Source organism: Phoxinus phoxinus (genome assembly GCF_949152265.1).
Source record: "Phoxinus phoxinus genome assembly, chromosome: 11".
NCBI lineage: Eukaryota > Metazoa > Chordata > Actinopteri > Cypriniformes > Leuciscidae > Phoxinus > Phoxinus phoxinus.
Window position 1 is genome coordinate 10,965,287 of NC_136886.1, and position 21,990 is coordinate 10,987,276.

The following is a 21,990-nucleotide window of genomic DNA, read 5'->3' on the forward strand; positions in this document are numbered from 1 at the left end:
CTCTCTGTCTCTCACACAGTATGTTTTTATGTTCTCAGCAGAACAGGAAACCATGTCATAGGGTAGAAGATTTAGCACTGGAGAACATGACATCATCCAGAGGGAAAGGAAGTGTGTGTGTGTGTGTGTGTGTGTGTGTGTGTGTGTGTGTGTGTGTGTGTGTGTGTGTGTGTGTGTGTGTGTGTGTGTGTGTGTGTGTGTGTGTGTGTGTGTGTGTGTGTGTGTGTGTGTGTGTGTGTGTGTGTGTGTAAAGAGAGACAGAATGTTGGATGTGGACAAAAGAACAGGAAAGAAGGGTAATGAAATTCAACTTCAGGACAGTGTGATACAGTGTCGGCAGTTGCTGAATGGTGAGTCACCATCTGGTGGTGGGTAACCAAGGCTGTGCGAGTGTGTGTGTAGACACAATGGAGAGATAGCCGTATTGTGTCTTGAGTGAAAGTCATTGTGTGAGCTCTGTTGTGTCATAGTGTTTCAGGGCCAGTGATGCAGCACACAAGAGGGAGGGTGGATATGCTTTTCAAAGGAACAAGACTCTCAGAGACAAGTTCTCTCAGTCAATAAAAAAAAAAAAACTTTAATATGTTTCTCCGTCTCTTTCTCTTTCCATACATACATACACTCTACTCACTCAGACACAGATCCAAGATCTTTCCCACAGTCTGAGCAGCTGGTGTGCATGTCTGTTGTACAGAAAGCCACTGAGAGACTAGATGGTTCATTCTCTATTGTATTTATCTTTACAGAAATGGCTTAATGTGAAACCATCATATACATTAAAAACTACCTTTCAAAAGTTGGAGGTCAGTAAAATACTTTTATTCAGGACACTAAGTTAATCAAAAGTGACAGTAAATATATAATGTTACAAAAGATTTATATTTGAAATAAATGCTGTTCTTTTGACATTTGTATTTATCAAAAAGAATCCTGAAATAAAAATAACAAACTCTTCCACTCTTCCTCATTCCACAAAAATCTTCACAAAAATTTTAAGCAACTGGTTTCAACATTGATGATTTGAATGTTAGTGTTCATATATATCTTTTATTTATTTGCTAAAGTCATTTTTTTGTTTAATTGTCTCCCCCAGAAAAATTAAAAATAAATGTTTTTTTAATGATTTGTAATATTGTATTAAAGGTTGTTTTCATTTAAAAAAGTGAAAACATAATCAACCACCCCTTTAAGGTAACTCTACTACCTTAACTTTGTTTTAAAAGGTTACTTGTAGGTTACCAGAGACACTGTTTTATATGCTTTCTTGATAATCACAGTCAAACAATAACACTCATGTAGCTTTATCTCTTTAAGGAGTGACGTCCTCCTCCACCAGCTTTCTCCCAGGGCCAAAAAAAGAAAGAAATCCCTATGTTTCTGTCTGTTTGTGCTTGCGTGCCAGTAGTTGTTTATGTATGCATAAACTAAATAAAAAATGACAGGGAAAAACTGCTTTACTGAAAAAAGGTCACTTGTCATTGGACTTTTGCCCATAATGCCTTGCAAATACAAGATTACAGAGCTATCATGATTAAACCGATTTTCAAACCCTCTTGATGTTCGGTTATCAGCTCACTTCAGATGGCCGGAATACAATACACAATATGCTCAGATTTTTGCCCTGATTTGCAGTCTGGATGAGTTGAAAATAGTTTACCAAAATCTGCACCAGTGATGGCTAATGTTTTAAAATCTGTTCAGATTGATTGGATTACAGTGTTGATTTATGACATTGATTCTAGTTAAAATAAGATTTGGATCTCAGACCTGTACAGTCAGTGTAGTCCTGGAATAAATTCAGGACAGGTTTGGAAGACAAGGGTTAAAACAACGGTTTGCAAATTCAATTCAGAATTAAGGTTACATTTTGGCCATAATGTCTGGATTATATGTTAAGATTATTGTACAGATTACATGCAGTTTATGTGGGGGGGGGGGGTTTCTGGTCATTTTACTATATTACTTCAAAAGGAACAGTAATACAATTCAAAATTTAGAATATGAATATGATTTTTGCAAGTAAGATTTTGAGGTAGTATTGTAGCATAAATATTACAGGTTACAGTTGCATGGACTGACAGTGTGTGTTGATGTCTAACTCTAGGCCATGGCATGTGTATGAGTGAGTGATCAAGGATAAAAGTAGATTTCTGCCTTAGTCTGTTGCCACTCACTTCACATTATCATCACTCCCCCAACGACCAATCACAATCCATCTGAGCCTCAGTGTGGACTGGACCACCTTAGGCCACCAATAAAATCGTCTAGTTTGCGGTTGAATCAGAAGAGCGCATTTATTTGTGCCATTTATTGCAGTCCAAAACATTCTTTCTGAATAACACTCAATGAATCATATACAAAATGAACACATATACATAACCCCCTTCATAGCTACATGTGATAGAACAGTCTGTTGAAGCTAAAAATATCCCATAGTGCAGCTGGGATTGGTCCTCATGCATTACTTATGGGAGTTGACTCTTCTCTATTTTCCATTTTTCTTTTAATGTGGAAAATGCTCTTGAAAGAATGGTTTGTTTAGTGGCCTGTCCTTATGAATCCGTGCTGTTTGCTGTCAACGCTTAAGCGTAATGGCCAATCTGATTTCTATGAGATAATAAATATTTTCATGTTATCTCTTTTGAAATCTTTCCCCTTTAGGGGATGTGTTGAAATGAGCTTGAGCTGCTCACGTATCATAACCAAAGCTCTCTCCATCCTGCATAATCCCACTAGATTACACATTCTGCTCTCTTTCACACTTACAAGCAGAATCCAGCATTAAAGCGCACAAATCAACTTGGCTGTCAGAATGTAAGATTGTGATGTTCTTTTAAGATTTTGGTGTTTGGGTTTTTCTAAACAACTATTCCTCCTTCATCAACTCCAATAATGCGTTCCTATTATACTTGATATTATCTAGCATTACCATTAATACGTTTGGGATTGGTTTTTGAGGGAGAAAAATTGTGAAATATTATTAAAAGTTAAAATAATTATTTAATATCTAATGCAGTGCAGTGTCATTCAAATTTGACTTTTTTGGGGGCCACTGTATGTTGAAAATGACAATGAAAAAAAAAGAAAAGAAGAAGATCAAATGCAAAGATAAACCACATTCTATCTGACTGTTCAAAGACATTTGACCCAAAAAATTTACCCCGAAGCGAAACGTGTTGAATTCATGCTGTTCGTGTTCTCTTTTTTTAGGTGACATCACACAAAAAGGATACGAGAAGAAGAGGGCCAAAGTTTTAGCACCCTACTTGACACAAATACAAAGTAAGAACTACAGAAATATCCCTGCTTTTTCACCCTCCTCCCTCCATCGCCTTTTCGGCCATATTATCTCTCTCTCCTTTTTTTACTTGGTCGTCCACTGACTCATATGATAATGTGGTTATGAAACATCTTCTCAGGCTGTTCCTCTTGAGGTTGAAGGGGTTCCATCCAAAGTCCCTCTGCACTGCCTTCTACTGCTGAAATATAGGACTGCAGCATGAAACATTATTTTATTGTCAGTCGCTGTTGTGAGACAGAATTTTTGTTTTATTCTGGAGATATTTGAGATGAAAACCAGTTCTTCGCATTAATATTTCCCATTATCTGTATTCATTGACTGCATTTGCCAGTTTGAATGAAGTTCACTCTTGTTATCTCTACAGATTTGGCTCCGCCTCCAGCATATGATGCACAGTCCCCTGGTCCAAGCTCCGCCTCCACCTCCGCCTCCGCCTCTGCACCTGAACCTGAACCTGAACCTGGCCCATCGAACTCATCCTCCTCCTCTTCACGCCACCGGCGCACACGGCGACCACACCGAAGCAGCGGGACTAGAGATGAACGCTACAGATCAGGTTAGAACAGCTTGACAAGATATACAACGTTTTTTCTGTTTTCTGTCGGGGGGGCACTAAACAAAATAGCAAAAATAATGATATACAGCCCAAGGCTTACTTATAAACGTCTTTGCACTTTAAACTGGGATAGGAGAACGTTTTTCAACACTGAACAAACGACACACTTCACCTATAAAATGTTGTTATATAATTCCATTTAGCTGTATATAGACTAGTCTTTACTTGAGATTTATGGAGTGTGAGGTTTACAGAGTGCCTGCAGATGGTAATATTTGCCTGTTCTCTGACCACATCCTTGTAAGAACTGTTTAGTCATCTGCCATGGCAGTCGCACTTGGACAAAATGGTTGCCTGGATGAAATGGGTCACTGTGGATTTCTGGAGCTTTGTGGCAATAGAAAGATAGTAGCTTGCTTATTTGATTGTGTAGGTTGTTTGTTCAGTTGCTCGCCACAGACGTGTATATATATATTTTACCGTCCTACTGTTGTCATAGAGCATGTTCATGACCTTGTCGTGTAATTAGTACCAACACTCTGATGGGTGACTGCCTATTGATTGAGAAGCTTTGCTGATAATACAAAAGTTACTGATTTGAATCGAGATAAAGGCAGACAGTTAATGAGATTCAAATCAGTCTTGTACTCTGGAACAAAGCATTTAGCCTCAGGATGTTCAAGGTTGACTTTACCTGTCACTTTGGATAAAATCATCTACTGAGGCATCTGCTAACATCACACTAAGTGCAGATGTCCTAGGAACAAAACGGCCTCTTACAAGTTATTTTTTGGTCTGTCTGTCTCAGATATCCACACAGAGGCAGTTCAGGCAGCATTGGCCAAGCATAAAGAGGAAAAGATGGCGCTGCCCATGCCAACCAAACGTCGGTCCGCATATGTACAGTCACCAATTGACAACTGCACCCCACCAGGTAATGTATACAAGCACCAAATAAAGAAATGAAGATATATATTATCTTATATTTAATAGATAATAATAGTTAATTGAGATCTTACACTTTTCCTGTTTAAAATGGCAAAGTACTCCTTATCCTTATGTATTTTATATACCGGTAATAATCTTGCAGGAAAGATTACACCCATTATTTCATTTTTTTATCAGATTTATTTTATTTTGTTTTGTATTTTTTAAACATTTATGTAGCTACATTTAAATGTAATTATGTATATCTCATAAATAAGTTTATTTAATTTGTATATCTAATAAATTATTATAATTTTAGTTACTTTTTAATTCTTTAACCAATATTAATTCAATATATATAATGTATGTTCATCAGCAAAAAAAATTGTTTTGGTGTGGTGTTAAAATTGGTAGCATAAATTATGAAATGTAGCAAATATTGATATTTTGATATTGTGACAACTGCATTTACTATTGTTTGGATCATTTTTTTAAAATGCTTCAATAGTTCTTACCTTTATTCTTCTGGTACTTATTCTATCATTCTCTTCCTTGTCTTTTAATTTCTCTTTCTCTCTGTCAGACTCCTCATCTTCCTCTGATGATGAGGCCGTGTCAAGTGAAAGTGCAGGGCCTCAGCAGTCTCCAGACACCTGGATTAATAGCTCTCTGCACGGCTCCTCCACCTCCTCCTCTGCCTCCTCCACTCTCTCCCATGGGGAGTCTCGGCCCACCCAGGCCCCTCAGCCTCAGTCTCAGCAGGCCCCACCTCCACCCGCACCCGCACCTGCCCACCCGCCCCACTCCCACTCCCAGCCCTCCGCACTGGCCGAGGCCCTCGCTCAGGCACGCATCGGTGAGTCACCATCACCCCACACACTTTGTGTCATTGTAAATTACCATTTGGTTTTAAGTCATTTTAGCAGCTTAACCAGGCATTCTTTGCAAGTGTTTTCATTGCTTCATTATTTCTATATTTTCTTCTGCCCAATGTTTATTTTCTGTTCATTTATATCTTTGGTGACTGTCAGTGAGAAGAATAGGAAGAGGTAAAGTCAAGTGTTAGAAATCTTTCACCTTGTCCTGTGTGTTTAAGATTTGTTGTGAGTTACGAATATTATCTACCCCTCCACACGCTCCACCCTTAAGCCTCTGCCCCACCTGTGTGTTTAAAGCCTATGAATGATTGGTCTGTCCATAGGAGCTGATGAAAAATTAATAAAGGTTCTCAGAGATCTGGTTGAGCTTGTTATGAGGTTCAGGACTAATCATCTCAGGACTTAATACACACTTGATCCCAGACTGTAGTTATTCAGAGAGTGTACTTTTCCTGCACATGACATACCCTGAGTGTGTGTGAAATTGTTTAGAGATGTAGACGATAGCTGTAGACAGCATGCAGACTGTGGGGTTAGCCAAGAGGAACTAATGAACTCATGTTTGCATTAGACTTGAAACAGAATATTCTGTAGGCTATGATGTTATATTTTTGGTTAATGATATGTTTCTCTGCCCTCACAGCCTTGGTCTACAGAGGCAGACAAAGTTATTTCATTTTGATGAAAAAAAAGATTATGAAAACAATGATGTACGATCATGATGAGACACAGTAAAACCAGAGACAGTTATGTAAGATATAACATACAGTCAGTCGATCATTAGGGCAAAATAAACCTTGACAGGGTGATCAATATTGTATCACCCTGAAGAGGTTCATTTTGGGATAATGAGCAAGTGACTGTATCTCATAAATTACACGTCTACTTAGCAAATAAATAAATCAAATAACATTAAATATTAATGTGATTACGTTACTTCATAATGTGAGAAGAAAGAGACTGCAGAGTGAAATGAGAGTTTTTGAAAGAAGTATCTTGCTCACAAAGGATGGATGTGGATGGATTCCACATCCATCCTTTGTGTGTGTGTGTGTGTGTGTCTGTCTTACTGACCCAACATTTTTAACGGAATCGTATGCAAGAAATTATATCGAAATATTTGAACACGGAATAATTTATTAATCAGAATCAAGTATTTTAGAAATCCATATAATAATAGCAAAGTAAATAATAAATAGTAAATAGTTTGATTTCATGTTGCCTTCAAATATCTTTGGCCTTATCACTAGTTTACGCATTTGAAGGAAGCATGTACTGAAAGCAGTCTTGAATGGACTTAGTTTTACACTCTTAAAGGAATAGTTCACTATTGGATTGAAAAAAGCACCTCAAACATGATTCTACTATATTTCTCCTTTTGTTTTATGGGTAAGAAAGAAAGGTGAGCTTTTCCTTTATGAGCAAGGGTAAAATATCTTTAAAACTTTGAGGGTTGATTGTGAGTGAGTAATATGTGTTATTTTGACCAGATCCTGGAGAAAGAGTCGGGCCTCCTGATGTCCCATCCCAAGCTCAGGCCAGAGGCTCTCGTGTGGATCTGCCTCCCAACGCGGCGGTGCGGGGCATGAGTCGAGGACAGAGCCGGTCCAGCATGATGGAGACGGCAGACGGTACTGAGTGTGTGTGTGTGTGTGTAGAGGGGAAAACAGAGTAAAAGAAAGAGAGATAAAAAGAGAAACATGTATTTGTTGTGTGCTGCATTAGACATACATACTCTGAAAATGTATGTCAATCTTTAAGCGCCTTTTCATAACTTTCTTCTCATGTCTCTCAGAACTTTGTGTTAACATCTCAGTAGGGACATTTCAATAAGTCTTTATGAATGCTGTGTTTTTATGATTGCTTCATTAATCGCATCCCGTTTCTTTTTTCTTTTCTACCTTTTATCCACTTGTGTCATGTTGCTTTTCTCTGTCAGTGAGAAGAATAGGCAGAGGTAATGATTGCTCTAGTAGACATGTCCTGTAGGTCGACTTTAAAGCTGTGTGTTTGTGTTTGTATACTGTATATGTGTTACACAAAGATAGTGTGAAACCCTGTACTTTTTTAGGAAAAAAAATAGATAATAGTAGATCACTCATCCCTCCATCTCTGCTTACATGTGGTTTTTACTCAGTCCTGATCCTTCATAACACATTAGGACTGCTTTACAGGTGAACCAGTGATATTTAAAGGAATAGTGTAGTTGTAGTGTAGACCAGTTGGTCACTCTCTTCCATGCAGTACAATAAATGAGGACTGAAGATTCAGAAAGATGCAAAAGCACCACATATGTATGATAAAAAAAAGTCAATATGACTTTTGCACTATATTCCAAAGTCATACTTTTTTTTATTTTTTTATATATAAATACAAATATATCAGTATAAAGAAGTAATAATACATTACCGTTCAAAAGTTTGGTGTCATTAAGATTTATCTGATTTGAAGTAAAATCAGTAAAACAGCAATATTGTAAGATATTTTTCCAATTTAAATTTATTCCTGTGATAATTTATTCCTCATTACTCCCATTAATGGGTGCTCAAGAAACATTTATTATTATTAAATGTTGAAAATACTTCTAGTTTTTTTTTTTGCATCCTTGCTGATTATTTAAAAAAATCTCAGTGACACCAAACATTTGAATAGTAGTGTATATATAATTTAAATAATACGTTTATAATTTTAAATAATAATATTACGTTTAATTTGATCTATAATAAGCCATTGTATATCAGGATATCTTTGGACCAGGACTGATAAATACCACTGTAGGAGAGTGTAAAACATGTATATAGCCTAGTATGATTTACGAATTCCCAGTTCAGTTGAAAGTGTGCGGGAGTGTGTCTTTGTTCGTCTGTCTCATCCCACCCTACCTGACCCCAATCCTGGTGTAGGTGTTCCGGTGTCCAGTCGTGTCTCCACAAAGATCCAGCAGCTGCTAAACACGCTAAAACGACCCAAACGCCCGCCACTCAGTGAGTTCTTCATGGATGACCAAGAGGAGATCGTGGAAGGTACTCCAGGATAAATTCAGTCCTCGACATTTCTCAGACACACTCTGAAAGAATGGTGCATTAATGTAGATGATCGTGTTTCTTCCTCCTCAGTTCCTCAGATAGATCCTAACACCCCTAGGCCAGAGGGCCGGCAGATAATCCCAGTGAAGGGGGAACCGTTGGGTGTGGTCAGTAACTGGCCTCCTGCTCTCCAGGCAGCATTAACTCGATGGGGTGCCACACAGGGCAAAAGCCCTGCCCTCACAGCTCTAGATATCACAGGAAAACCACTCTATACACTTACGTATGGTAAGACTGAGCTAGGTCATCTGCAAAGCACTTATTTTGATTGAAAGCAGATGCTGGGATTGGTGGCAAGAAAGGTCTATGGGCTGATTGGTGTGTGATTGACAGGGAAACTGTGGAGTCGAAGTGTAAAGCTGGCCTACACTCTCCTCAACAAGCTGGGAGCCAAAAATGAGCAGATCCTCAAACCAGGAGACCGGGTACAAAAACCAACAACTCTTTGTCATTTAAGATTGTTTCCTGATAATATTACTCAGTTATAGGTGTTTATGACAAGTTTGTGCACATAAACCAGTTTTATTTTACTATTATTAATATGCTTTTATAATATTTATAAAAAAAAATTAGCTTTTATTTTTACATTTTGAGGTTTCATTAGAATTTTAGCCTAGGTTTTAACAATTGTATGTGCTTGAGTCAAGTTTCATTTTAGTAATTTTAGTTCTTCAACTTTGTTTCAGTTAATGGCTAAAGTACGGAGCCCCTAGAGGGACATGGTGGTGGGGAAATAAACGAGATGGGAGAAACATAATAAAATAATGCTTTTGCATTCCTCCGAGAAACTTTGCGTTCGCTTGCAAAACATTTTGCGTTCCCCCAAGAAACTTTGCGAAACAAAGTTTCTCGGAGGAACGCAAACATTTTTGCGAGGGAACGCAGAACATTTGCGAGACAATGCAAAAGCATTGACAATTTTTTTTCCTCCATCTCATATTTTTTTCCTTAACCATGTCCCTTTAGGGGCTCTGTATTAAAGCAACATTTTTTATTAATTTCTATAAATTTCTAGGTGATTTCTATTAAATAATTTAAATGTAGATTTTTTTTATATATAGCCTATTTTTTGTTTTAGTTAACAATAACAACACTGATGTAAACACTCATTTACTTTACATTGCTATAAGTAATATTATGTATTGTATATTGTTAGAAGCAACTTTTATTTTAGAAAAATGCTGCTCTTTCACTTTAATTATTTGCAAGTAATGTTTTGTTATTGACCCAGGTGGCGCTGGTGTATCCTAACAGTGACCCTGGTATGTTCTGGGTCGCATTTTATGGCTGTTTGTTGGCAGAAGTCATTCCTGTGCCCATAGAGGTTCCACTATCCCGAAAGGTAGCCACCACAGCTAAATGGAGTGCTAACAAATCATATTGCTATTGTGGTCAAAATGTTTTCCGTGTGTTTACAGGATGCGGGTAGCAGCCAAGTTGGTTTTTTGTTAGGTAGCTGTGGGGTGGGTCTAGCTTTGACCAGTGAGATCTGTTTGAAGGGTTTACCCAAGACCCCCACTGGAGAAATATTACAGTTCAAAGGTCAGAGACTTCACACATGCAAATTGCATCCATTTCTTTTCAAAATCCAGTCAGTAATGAGAATTTTATGATGGATCTAATACTAGTTGGGTTTCTGACAGGCTGGCCCAGGTTAAAGTGGGTGGTGACAGACTCCAAATACCTCACGAAGCCTTCGAAGGACTGGCAGCCTCATATCCCAACAGCCAACACAGACACGGCATACATAGAGGTAAGATCGTGTGCTTCATGTGATTCTGTGTGTGTATGTTTGTTGAATACATGTAAATCTCCTCCTCTCTTTCTCTCATGCAGTATAAGGCCAGTAAGGAGGGCACAGTGATGGGTGTTGCGGTTTCAAAAGTTGCCATGTTAACACATTGCCAGTCCCTCACTCAGGCCTGTAACTACTGTGAGGGTGAGTGATGCTGTGGAAGCACCATCCTTTTGTTGCAGTTACACGAAACCAAAGAACTAGCTATGCAGGTTTTCACATGCTTGTTTGGAGATGTAACAGAATGCGTCTGCACGCAGGTGAGACACTGGTGAATGTTTTGGACTTTAAGAAGGACATGGGTTTGTGGCATGGAGTTCTCACGGTGAGTGACAAAATGTGTACGTGTCATCAATGCTATTACTACAGATTTATTAAGATCAGTGCATCAAATATTACAATGATTTGGGATGCACCGATATGAACATTTTGGCCAATTACCGATAATTCTTTATATTTGTAAGCCGATAACCAATATATTGGACAATAAGTTATAATATCATTTTTGAGAGGCTGATTACAAAAACAAAAGTCTCACCATTAAAATCCATGTCCCAAGCACACAATTATATTGATGTTCTCATTATTACCGGTATGGTATGTAGCCTATATGACAGACTTGCGCTGCACATGTTGCACTTAACTGTATTTTCCTTTTTTGAAGTGATTCTAATCATATTTCAAGCGATTCAAAACCATCATGGCGAACAGTGCGCATCTGAAGTGTCTCAGCTAAAATATCATATATTATATATCAGCTTTAATTTATCGGACACATTTTTTTATTACGCCGGTAACAACTGAACATATGTCAGCCGATATCGATATGGTGGCCGATATATCGTGCATCCTTAACAATGATGTGTACTTTTGTATTACCGGTATTATGCAATATAAATGTAAATAATATTGATAGTTTTTTCAGTAGTGCTTTATTGTATGGTCCTAAAATAGGCTAATTTCTTTCTTTCTTTCTTTTTTCTTTTTCTTTTTTTCTTTTGGGGTGAAAATTTACCTGGGCAGTTTTCACCCAATAACAACATCTGTGTGTGTTTCAGAGTGTGATGAACCGAATCCACACCATCAGTGTTCCATATGCAGTAATGAAGGCCTGTCCACTGTCCTGGGTTCAGAGAGTTCACATACACAAAGGTACAAGACCAAATATACGTCTGTCGTCTACACACATTTGTTTGGATATGATAAACGTCTGTGTTTCTACAGCACGTATTGCCTTGGTGAAGTGTCGTGACCTGCATTGGGCGATGATGGCTCACCGAGATCAGAGAGACACCAGTCTGGCCTCCTTGCGCATGCTAATTGTTGCTGATGGAGCCAATCCTTGTGAGTTACGCTAACAGGCCTCCTGCAGAGACTTCACGGGAGATGATGTTCATTTAATATTTATATTTAACGATTTCACTTTTTTGTCTCTCTGTATCTCTTTCTGGCTCAGGGTCGGTTTCATCATGTGATGCATTTTTGAACCTATTCCAGGCTTATGGTTTGAAACCAGAGGTCATCTGCCCGTGTGCTACATCACCTGAGGCCATGACGGTTGCCATTCGCAGGTATATCACTTTTAGACGAATTCTCATTTTAAATTAAATATATTAGTATTTTTTTCCTGATTTTGTGAACTTTCTCCAGGCCTGGGGTTCCCGGTGCACCTCTTCCAGCGAGAGCCATCCTGTCCATGACCGGGCTGAGTCATGGGGTCATCAGGGTCAACACTGAAGACAAAAACTCTGCTCTCACTGTCCAGGATGTGGGACATGTCATGCCAGGAGGTGTGTGTGTGTGTGTGTGTGTGTGTGTGTGTGTGTGTGTGTGTGTGTGTGTGTGTGTGTGTGTGTGTGTGTGTGTGTGTGCTGAATTATGTGTGTGATTCACGAAAAAGAATCATGATATTACCTTGGGTGTGTATGGTAATACTATGGTATTGTCACTCAGAGAAAAATCCAGTTCATAATACCATGCTATCAAAGTTTAAAATATGTTATTGTCATATGTACATGCCTGAATGTGTGTTTATGTGTGCTTTAGCATTGATGTGCATTGTGAAACCGGATGGGCCGCCCATGCTGTGTAAGACGGATGAGATCGGAGAGATCGTTGTGAACTCTCGTGCTGGTGGAACCATGTACTACGGCCTGTCTGGAGTCACTAAAAACACCTTTGAGGTATGGTGATCAACTTAAGCTCTCATACTCAGACGATGATAAAACTTTGTACTGAATTGCACACCATAAACATATTTTTATGGTATCTCACAGGTGATCCCAGTCAACGCTAGTGGTGCTCCTATTGGTGAAATCCCTTTTGTGCGGTCGGGATTGCTGGGTTTTGTTGGACCGGTAAGAGTGTGAAAGAGGAAAACAAGAGAAGGACAGTGCCATTTTTTATGTGTTAAAATCATGGCTGTCAAGGTTAACACGCGATTAACCTTATTTCGCTTCTCCGTTTGCAATCAGGTCATTTTAAACCGCTGAACTTTTGCGAAAGTTTTCAGTCCAATAATCCAGTAAGCAAATTTATTCATACAATCATTCAAACAATCAGTCCAAAACAGCACTATTGTGAAGAAAACCATGCTGATTACATCAGAGATGGCAGAGAGAAAATAGACTCGCATTGCGTTTTCAGTGAATTATTCATTCCACTGTGTGTTTTGCTTTAAAACGCCGAGCTCTGTCATTGTTTCTGAAGAGCGCAATTCCAAACTCATCGTGCTGTGTGAAACACAGACTGAACGGAACAACAAAACATCCCACTGCTGTTTGGCCAGATGATACGCAAAATATGTTTCTATGCTGGATAAAGCAAACCAGCTAGTAATGTTATGATGGATGAGGATTGCAATCAAGGTAAAGATGATTGCGGTGACATACAGGAGTCATACCTTAAGCACGCACAAGTCCGTTATATTGACGCGCAAACATGATCCTGTTCGGTATCGCAACTTACCTTGTGTAAAATGTAATCAAGCTCTTTGCTGTTTGCGCATTGTCCACAAACTATACACAATGAATTCAGAAAAAAAATCTGTAACGTTTTTTTCATGTTCTAAAATGGAAGTGTTTAAAATGAATGGTCTATTCTTAATTTCACAATAAAAAGTTGCAATTAATTGTGATTCAAATGTTTAATCTATTGACAGCCCAAGTTTAAAAAAAAAAATGCATCTCTCCTCCTCCCGCAGGGTAGTCTGATATTTGTGGTGGGTAAGAACGAGGGCTTGCTAATGGTTAGTGGTCGTCGTCACAATGCTGACGATCTAGTAGCGACAGCACTAGCGGTGGAACCAGTCAAAACTGTGTACAGAGGCAGGTGAGGGTTCCCCTTTGAATATACAGAGCGAAATTTAGTCTTAATCTTTGTTTGAATGAGAATAGATATTAATCTGAGGTGTGTGGGTGTGTGTTTTGTAGAATTGCTGTGTTCTCAGTGACTGTGTTCTATGATGAGAGGATAGTAATCGTAGCTGAGCAAAGGCCTGATGCCAGTGAAGAAGACAGCTTCCAGTGGATGAGTCGGGTTCTGCAGGTACAGACATATTTATTTTAGTAATTATAAAATAGATTGTTTTATACTTCCAAATCTGATCGGATGCACCATCTTAAAGCTCTGGTACATTAGCCAATAAATACACACCTGTGACTGTACTGCCAATATGTGCTATGGACTTTAGCATGTTGTGGAAAATTCAAAGTGTTGAGTGGCTTATTGCTCATATACAACAGTTATTTGATTGTTTTAGTTTAACACACAAAGGTTTGATAATCCTTTATGTATACTTTATTTATTTGTTGGTGGTTTTGTGTATTGTTTCTCGACTTCAGGCAATTGACAGTATTCATCAGGTGGGATTGTATTGTCTTGCACTGGTTCCTGCCAACACCCTGCCCAAAACTCCCCTGGGCGGCATTCACATCTCAGACACCAAGCAACTCTTCCTGGAGGGGGCGCTGCACCCCTGCAACATCCTCATGTGCCCCCACACCTGTGTTACCAACATGCCCAAACCACGTCAAAAACAACCAGGTGTGTATGCAGGGATTAAATGGAGATCTTGGAGGTGAGAGAACCTTCAAATCTGGAGGTAGAAAAAAAAATCTGATGGATGTGATATTTTTCTCACAGTTTTCTGCCCTGTTATGTCTTTCACAGTCGGTGTCGGCCCTGCATCCATCATGGTGGGTAATTTGGTTGCTGGGAAAAGAATTGCGCAGGCTGCAGGCAGAGATCTGGGACTCATAGAGGACCAAGACCTGGTCAGGAAGGTAAACTCAGATTTTGCATTGTATTGTGAGCCCGTATAGCAGGAAGTAAATAATGGAGCTGTTTATTTGAAATGCACTGTGTGGTATTTTAATGCTTTCGTATGGATGCAGCTGTGTATGTGGCCTACAATGATGGTAAGCACTGTGATCATTATGGCACAATCACATTCCACAGGCATGACATAATCATTTAATGTGTTATTAATGTTATATGTGAAGTTATTGTTGATGAACTGTCTGTCTTGCCTTTTTAGCATCAGTTCCTTACAGAGGCTTTACAGTGGAGAGCACAAACCGATCCTGACCATACGCTTTATGTACTTTTAAATGCCAAGGTAAAAAAATTCTCATCTATTCCAAACAAATAGTGAAAGGAATAATTTCTGATTTGCTGGTCGATAATGTGCTCTCTCTCTCTCTCTCTCTCTCTCTCTCTCTCTCTCTCTCTCTCTCTCTCTCTCTCTCTCTCTCTCTCTCTCTCTCTCTCTCTCTCTCTCTCTCTCTCTCTCTCTCTCTCTCTAGGGAGTGGCAGTGTGTACAGCTACATGTGTTCAGCTTCATAAAAGAGCAGAGAAGATTGCTGCTGCTCTCATGGAGAGAAGTGGTATTAACATTGGAGAGAATGTGGTCCTTTTGTATCCACCAGGTAAATCACACACACTATGTCCTTTGTTAAGACTGTTATTTAAGAACTGTACAGTTAAAAACTGTATAGGAGTGAATAGCAAAGTAATTGGTATTTACAGAGTTAACATATAGGTGACTTTAAAATGAAATCTTTAAATGAAAATTAAGTCATCTTTTACTCCTGGTGTTGTGCTAATGCTTTTCGGACCACAAGTCTAGAAATGATTCTCAATTGATTTTAGTTGTTTTTCACAACTGAGCTTATTTGTTTTTCATGACAAAGCTCAGAGTTGAAGATAACACCTACATTTTTTGCATGTGACTTAACATATGGAGTGAGATTGTCTAAGTAACTAGCGATAGAGTTTCTGGTTTTGGAGGTACCAAAGATAGTCACCTCAGTTTTCTCATTGTTAAGCTGGAGGAAATTATTTGCCATCCAGCATTTAATATCCTCAAGACAGTTTATGAGAGGCTGCAGAGAGTCTCTAGATTTTAGTGGAAGGTATAGCTGAGAATTCTCGGCATAGAAATGAAAAGGAATTTTATATTTCCTAATTATATTACCGAGTGGAAGTATGTACAGATTAAAGAGTAATGGCCCTAGAATTGACCCTTGAGGAACCCCACAGGATATAGATTCAGAATTTTATGGACGAGCAAGAGTGAGATATTTATTTTATTTCTCCTATTGTGGTCCGAAAAAATAATAATGGCATACTGTATTTGAACAACACCATGGTGGGTAAATGATGATTTAACTTTCATGGAAGAACTATAAATTACAATTTTATTAAACTGTTAATACTATATATATATATAATTTTCTTGTTGTTGTTGTTGCAGTAATTGAAATGAAGCTGAAATAAATTAATTAAATTTTTAAATAAATTGGGGGGGGAAATTACCGTTATGTATGTATACACATTATATTATGTGTGTGTGTGTGTGTGTGTATACATATAAAAGAGAAAATGAGCATAAAAACATATTTATGACTGTTTTGGCATAAATAAATAAATTTACATAAAAAATGTGCATTGCATATGAATTGTCTGTATGTGCAGGTATAGATCTGATCGCAGCATTTTATGGCTGTTTGTATGCTGGTTGTATTCCTGTCACCGTGAGGCCTCCACACCCGCAGAACCTCTCAGCCACTCTGCCCACTGTCCGCATGATTATCGATGTAAGTCTCTGTGTTGCTTTATTTGGGTGTGTTTTCCTTTAACTGCTTGGTAGCATTGCTAACTTTTCTTGCATCTCTCTCCTGGCTTCCTCAGGTCAGCAAGGCTGCTTGCATTCTCACTACTCAGGTTTTAACGAAGATTCTCAGATCTAAAGAAGCAGCAGCTACAGTCAACATAAAAACATGGCCTATCATAATAGACACAGGTAACATACAACAGTCAATTTCCCATATAGCTACTGTGCATATTGCATAACATACTGTACTTTGTTCATATAATAATAGGTTAAAGTCATCTGATGTAGCATATATATTGGATCAGGGTTTGCTCTTTTATTGAAACAACTTTTAGTTTTGTTTAGCAGTTTGTCCAACAACAGTCTTACCACCACAGTAATCACTTTAAGCACTAACAAGTATAAATGTTACATAAAATAACATAACATGTAGAATTTTTATCCGGTCTCAGCAAAGCATGCAAGGAAAATATCTGGCTTGATTTGTCATGACAGAAAAAAAAACCTATGACAAACTCACAAAAATATTATCATTAGAGACTAGTAAGAACTATCATTAACAAATCAAATACGTTTTGATAAATTATTATTAGAAATATCAACAAATCAGCATTATAACTTTGCAGAGCTATTGGTCTGTATGAAAATGTCAAATGTCTAAATAATATTTTAATTACATTTTTAGGCACTATAATCTCTGAACAAATGACACACATCAGTTTAACAGAAAGAATGAAGGCATAGTCAATTCTTCTTTGAATTTTCTATGTCGTTGTCGTCTGCGTATCAGATTAATCTATTGAGTCATCGCATTCATAATCAGACATACCGCTGTATCAGTGTCCTTATTTGCACATGGAAGATGTAAGGCCCGCCCAATCGGCCCAACAAGGGTTTCCAATAGAGCGGGTGAATGATACCTGCATTTTCCTTCTTTTCAGTGTGGCAAAGTAATTTAATTCCAATTTACTTTTATCTGACTCCATTTTATCGTGACCTCGAATTTAGGTTGGAATGGCAATTAGTCATTTATATGATATAAATTATACATTTATATGATACGAGACATTTGATTATTCAATTTAACTCTTTACTTTATATTTTACCCATTCATTAGGAATCTATGTCGCACAGAGAGACTTGCGCCGGGCGTTTAACGTGGGTCACATGATCACAAACTCGTCAGTCTGGGTCACTAGGTAACTGACTATACTTTTTAGAAGGCCGCCTTCACGCTTGCTCTATCTAAAAGTATTTTGTTTAGTCCCCATAGATCAAATAAAACATTATGATTTTTATTTTTAAGTGGTAAAAAGGAAAAAATTTAAAGGACAGGATGGAAAGAAGCTTTCTCTCAACTTCACTCTGTGGGGTGTGGAGGGAAATGGCTGTATGTGTTTGTGTTGTCCATATCTCAGGAGATCAAAGTATCTGAGGTTCTGTTTATTTTACAAAGACATAATAAAATATGTACGCATACACGTTGCTGGTTCATGTTTGGGGCACTAGTCTATTATGAAATTTGTCTATAAAAACTTGAAACATGCTTACTCCATTCCGGATAGGAAATGTGATCCACATTGCGAGTGTTGATAAACTCATTGGGCCCTATTTTGACGATCTGAAACGCAAGTGTCAAAGCGCAAGTAACTTTGTGGGCGGATCCCGGCGCTGTTGCTATTTTCCCGGCGGGATAAACGACTCTTGCGCCTGGCGCAAATCTAAAAGGGGTTGGTCTGAAGTAGCTTCATTATTCATAGGTGTGGTTTGGGCGTAACGTGAAATAAACCAATCAGAGCGTCCTCTCACATTCCCTTTAAGAGCAGACGCGCTTGTTCCGTGGCGGATCGCTATTATAACGGCGGGTTTGCCAGCGCACGCCAGGAGCAGTTCACAGCCGAGGAGACCGACGTTCTCGTCAGGGCCGTAAAACACAGAGAAGTGACATTGGGGATGATGGGAGAAACCCACCCAAATTAGCTTCGGTTAAACAGGCGTATATTTTGGGTAAATGTGTAGCCTAATCTAGATTTTTTTTTTCAAATCTAGATAGATCTTTTTCACATCTTCACGGACACAACAATGATTTCCCTCGTGTGTTAATATTTTTCCTTGTAATAATGTATGATTTGCAAAAATGAAAACTGCTGCGTCTGTTTATAATTATTAGAGAATCAAAGTGGATGCGCGTTAACACGCTACATTATGGCCAAGCACGCGTCCTTAAAATACCATTAAACCAAGGCTTTTGTTAAAAAAAAGTATTTTATTTAGTCCCCATAGATCAAATAAAACATTATGATTTTTATATCATCTTTATATGTGAACAGAGTGTAGAGAAGAATGTGTAAAGAGAAGGAAGTGGGGGAGAAGGAACAAATGTAAAGGAAGGACAGGATGGAAAGAAGCTTTCTCTCAACTTCACTCTGTCGGTTATGGAGGGAAATGGCTGTATGTGTTTGTGTTGTCCATATCTCAGGAGATCAAAGTATCTGAGGTTCTGTTTATTTTACAAAGACATAATAAAATATGTGCGCATACACGTTGCTGGTTCATGTTTGGGGCACTAGTCTATTATGAAATTTGTCTATAAAAACTTGTAACATGCTTACTCCATTCCGGATAGGAAATGTGATCCGCATTGCGAGTGTTGATAAACTCATTGTGTCGTTCCTGTTACATATTAAATGTAGTTACAGTCATATTTTGCATGTGTTGGTTGTCAAACTTCAGCTCTGGCCGAATCGTGGGGAAAATGCAAACACTTTGTTGCTACTGTACTAAGGAAACATACACTTACAGCACGTGTCTAAAGGACAACAACGGGCAGAGGTGAACAAACAGCGCTGAAACGGTCTTTTGTGACATTTGAATTCTCCACTGTAATGCGATCTCATGCATAATACAGCGCAGTGATTAGAGTAAAAGAGTTCATTCTCATGTATAATGCAGAGAAAAGCTCAGAAACTGATGACTCTCCAGTCAATTAACACAAATACATCTCATTTCTTGACAACTTTGCTTTTTAAACCGAAAGAATGAAATGACTCCCCCAAAAAAAGATTTCCCTTTAATAATAAAAGTGCTACAGCATATGCAACCTGTACATATCTGTTAAATTCTCAAAATATACTTTATGGTTTCATGACCCTTTAAATGAATCAAGCTTACAGTGTACTGCATGAGACTTCAGAAACAGCAGGAAAAGGAATAAATTTTTTTTGAACTTCACATGGTTGGCGAGCTTAGAAATATATTCGTAAGTGCATAACATTCATTTCTCTTATTTTCCCCCAGATGACTTGCCTCGCAAACGACCTCCCACAATCTACAAACCGCCCAATGCTGAGATGATCGCCTATCTGGACTTCAGTGTCTCAACCACAGGCATGCTGACCGGAGTGAAGGTGAGACATCTCAATGGATGTGTTTCATCACTGTTTCAGGCAGCTTTGGTGACATTTAATTCTAGAGTCATTGAATAACTGACCAATCAGAGGTGTTTTAGGATTTTGCTAATATATAGTGCTGTCCAAAAGTCTGAGACAACTAGTGAAAATGCTTCTATTTAAAGAAAAAAAAATCACTTCTTGATTATCAGTGTTGTCTTCGATGTTTTGGACCCCATTGTAGCAAATACCTCCCTCTGACATAAAACATTGTTAGTTGATCTGTACATTTGAGACTCCCCTCTCTGATTGGCTGTCTATCAGATCTCTCACGCGGCGGTGAGCGCTCTGTGCCGCTCTATAAAGCTACAGTGTGAGCTGTACTCCTCTCGCCAGATCGCCATCTGCCTCGACCCCTACTGTGGACTTGGTTTTGTGCTCTGGTGCCTTGCGAGGTAACAGATGGATACACACAAACAGTCACATACAAATGTCTCATACTAACATAGAAAGTCTCACAGCTTTGTCATCTCACGCTATGGCTTGTTCCCTTCATAGTCGATATGAATGTGTTTTGAAGGTATTATAAACCTAATATGTGGTTGTGTTCTGCAGTGTATACTCAGGTCATCAGTCTATCCTGATACCTCCTATGGAGCTGGAGATCTCACTGCCCCTGTGGCTGGGCACGCTCAGTCAGTACCGCATCAGAGACACCTTCTGCTCCTATTCCGTCATGGAGCTTTGCACCAAGGGCCTGGGCGGACAGACGGAGATGCTGAAGGTATATGTTAGCACACTTAAAGTCGGCATAAAACGAAAGTTGTGATAGTGTTTTCTTTCCTATTGTGAAACGTCTTAACGTACAAGAACAAATGTAGGATGGGGCTTCATTTTGTTCAATGGAAATCGATTGAGTCGTTGTGGTTTGCTATTGCTGTGATCTCATGCGAGTGACAGGTTGTCCCGTCCTCGAGTCAGTAAGCACACCATCAGAGAAGAGGAGAAGAGGGAGGGAAAGTTATTTTGATAAAAGATTATGCACATGAATTTAAAAGAAAAATAATTTATAGTAAATAATCCAATATTCCATAAAAAAAAAAGAATTATCAATTTTGATTTCATGGATAGTTCACCCGAAAATAAGAATTGTCTTCATGTACTCACCCTCATGTCATTCCAAACCTGTATGATTTTCTTTCTTCTACAAAGAACAAAAGACAATATTTGACCCCATTGTGAAGACAAAAAAAATCGTACCGGTTTAAAAGGACATAACAAAATGTTTGTTTTCGGTAAACTAACCCATTAAGCTTTTTCGCATCAAAATCAATGCAACAAAGTGTAGAAAATATATAGTCTGCCTCTAAAACAAGTTTGCATATGAAGCAAAACACATGCTGGTCATTCACATCTCTGTTAATTTTCCCTAGTAACACAAATATAACATAGCTTGTCTTTTTTTTTTTATCTTCACATGTTCTTCTGATGTTCTTCGTGTCCATCTGACTTCAGGCACGTGGTGTGAACCTGTCGTGTGTGAGGAGCTGTGTGGTGATTGCTGAGGAGCGTCCGCGCTTGGCTCTCACACACTCCTTCTCCAAACTGTTCAAAGACCTTGGACTCTCCATGCGGGCTGTCAGCACTGCTTTTGGGTCGAGAGTTAACCTGGCCATCTGCCTACAGGTAGATTACCTGAAGTTCGAACTTTGCAAGTTAATTTTCCTCTGCAATATGTGTGTCAGACCTGCTGTTTCAGTTATTTGAGGTGCAGCTGATCTGTATGTGTGTGTGGGTTTGTGTTTTTCACAGGGTACAACTGGACCAGACCCCTCAACTGTGTATGTGGACATGAAGTCCCTTCGACATGACCGGTAAAATAAACACATATATGTACACACAAAACAAATAAGGGTTAAATACTAAAAGGTGAAGTGTGTTT

At 38.6% G+C, this 21,990-nt stretch overlaps 1 protein-coding gene across 1 annotated transcript in view; it reads left to right on the forward strand.

Moving 5' to 3' along the window:
• dip2bb (disco-interacting protein 2 homolog Bb) overlaps positions 1-21,990 on the forward strand; it is a 32,880-nt gene that overhangs the window by 7,590 nt on the left and 3,300 nt on the right. Inside the window, exons 2-34 of the mRNA XM_079629626.1 lie at positions 3,211-3,282; positions 3,666-3,857; positions 4,666-4,791; positions 5,368-5,640; positions 7,153-7,293; positions 8,566-8,685; positions 8,779-8,976; positions 9,082-9,173; positions 9,980-10,090; positions 10,167-10,290; positions 10,392-10,501; positions 10,585-10,687; positions 10,804-10,868; positions 11,602-11,695; positions 11,768-11,887; positions 12,000-12,114; positions 12,194-12,333; positions 12,590-12,726; positions 12,820-12,900; positions 13,746-13,873; positions 13,975-14,089; positions 14,386-14,587; positions 14,714-14,826; positions 14,938-14,961; positions 15,081-15,161; positions 15,349-15,472; positions 16,521-16,642; positions 16,737-16,848; positions 19,957-20,066; positions 20,373-20,503; positions 20,664-20,832; positions 21,564-21,734; positions 21,861-21,922. Of these exons, the coding sequence (XP_079485752.1) occupies positions 3,211-3,282; positions 3,666-3,857; positions 4,666-4,791; positions 5,368-5,640; positions 7,153-7,293; positions 8,566-8,685; positions 8,779-8,976; positions 9,082-9,173; positions 9,980-10,090; positions 10,167-10,290; positions 10,392-10,501; positions 10,585-10,687; positions 10,804-10,868; positions 11,602-11,695; positions 11,768-11,887; positions 12,000-12,114; positions 12,194-12,333; positions 12,590-12,726; positions 12,820-12,900; positions 13,746-13,873; positions 13,975-14,089; positions 14,386-14,587; positions 14,714-14,826; positions 14,938-14,961; positions 15,081-15,161; positions 15,349-15,472; positions 16,521-16,642; positions 16,737-16,848; positions 19,957-20,066; positions 20,373-20,503; positions 20,664-20,832; positions 21,564-21,734; positions 21,861-21,922 (4,078 nt within the window). The remainder of the gene's footprint in view (positions 1-3,210; positions 3,283-3,665; positions 3,858-4,665; positions 4,792-5,367; positions 5,641-7,152; positions 7,294-8,565; positions 8,686-8,778; positions 8,977-9,081; positions 9,174-9,979; positions 10,091-10,166; positions 10,291-10,391; positions 10,502-10,584; positions 10,688-10,803; positions 10,869-11,601; positions 11,696-11,767; positions 11,888-11,999; positions 12,115-12,193; positions 12,334-12,589; positions 12,727-12,819; positions 12,901-13,745; positions 13,874-13,974; positions 14,090-14,385; positions 14,588-14,713; positions 14,827-14,937; positions 14,962-15,080; positions 15,162-15,348; positions 15,473-16,520; positions 16,643-16,736; positions 16,849-19,956; positions 20,067-20,372; positions 20,504-20,663; positions 20,833-21,563; positions 21,735-21,860; positions 21,923-21,990) is intronic.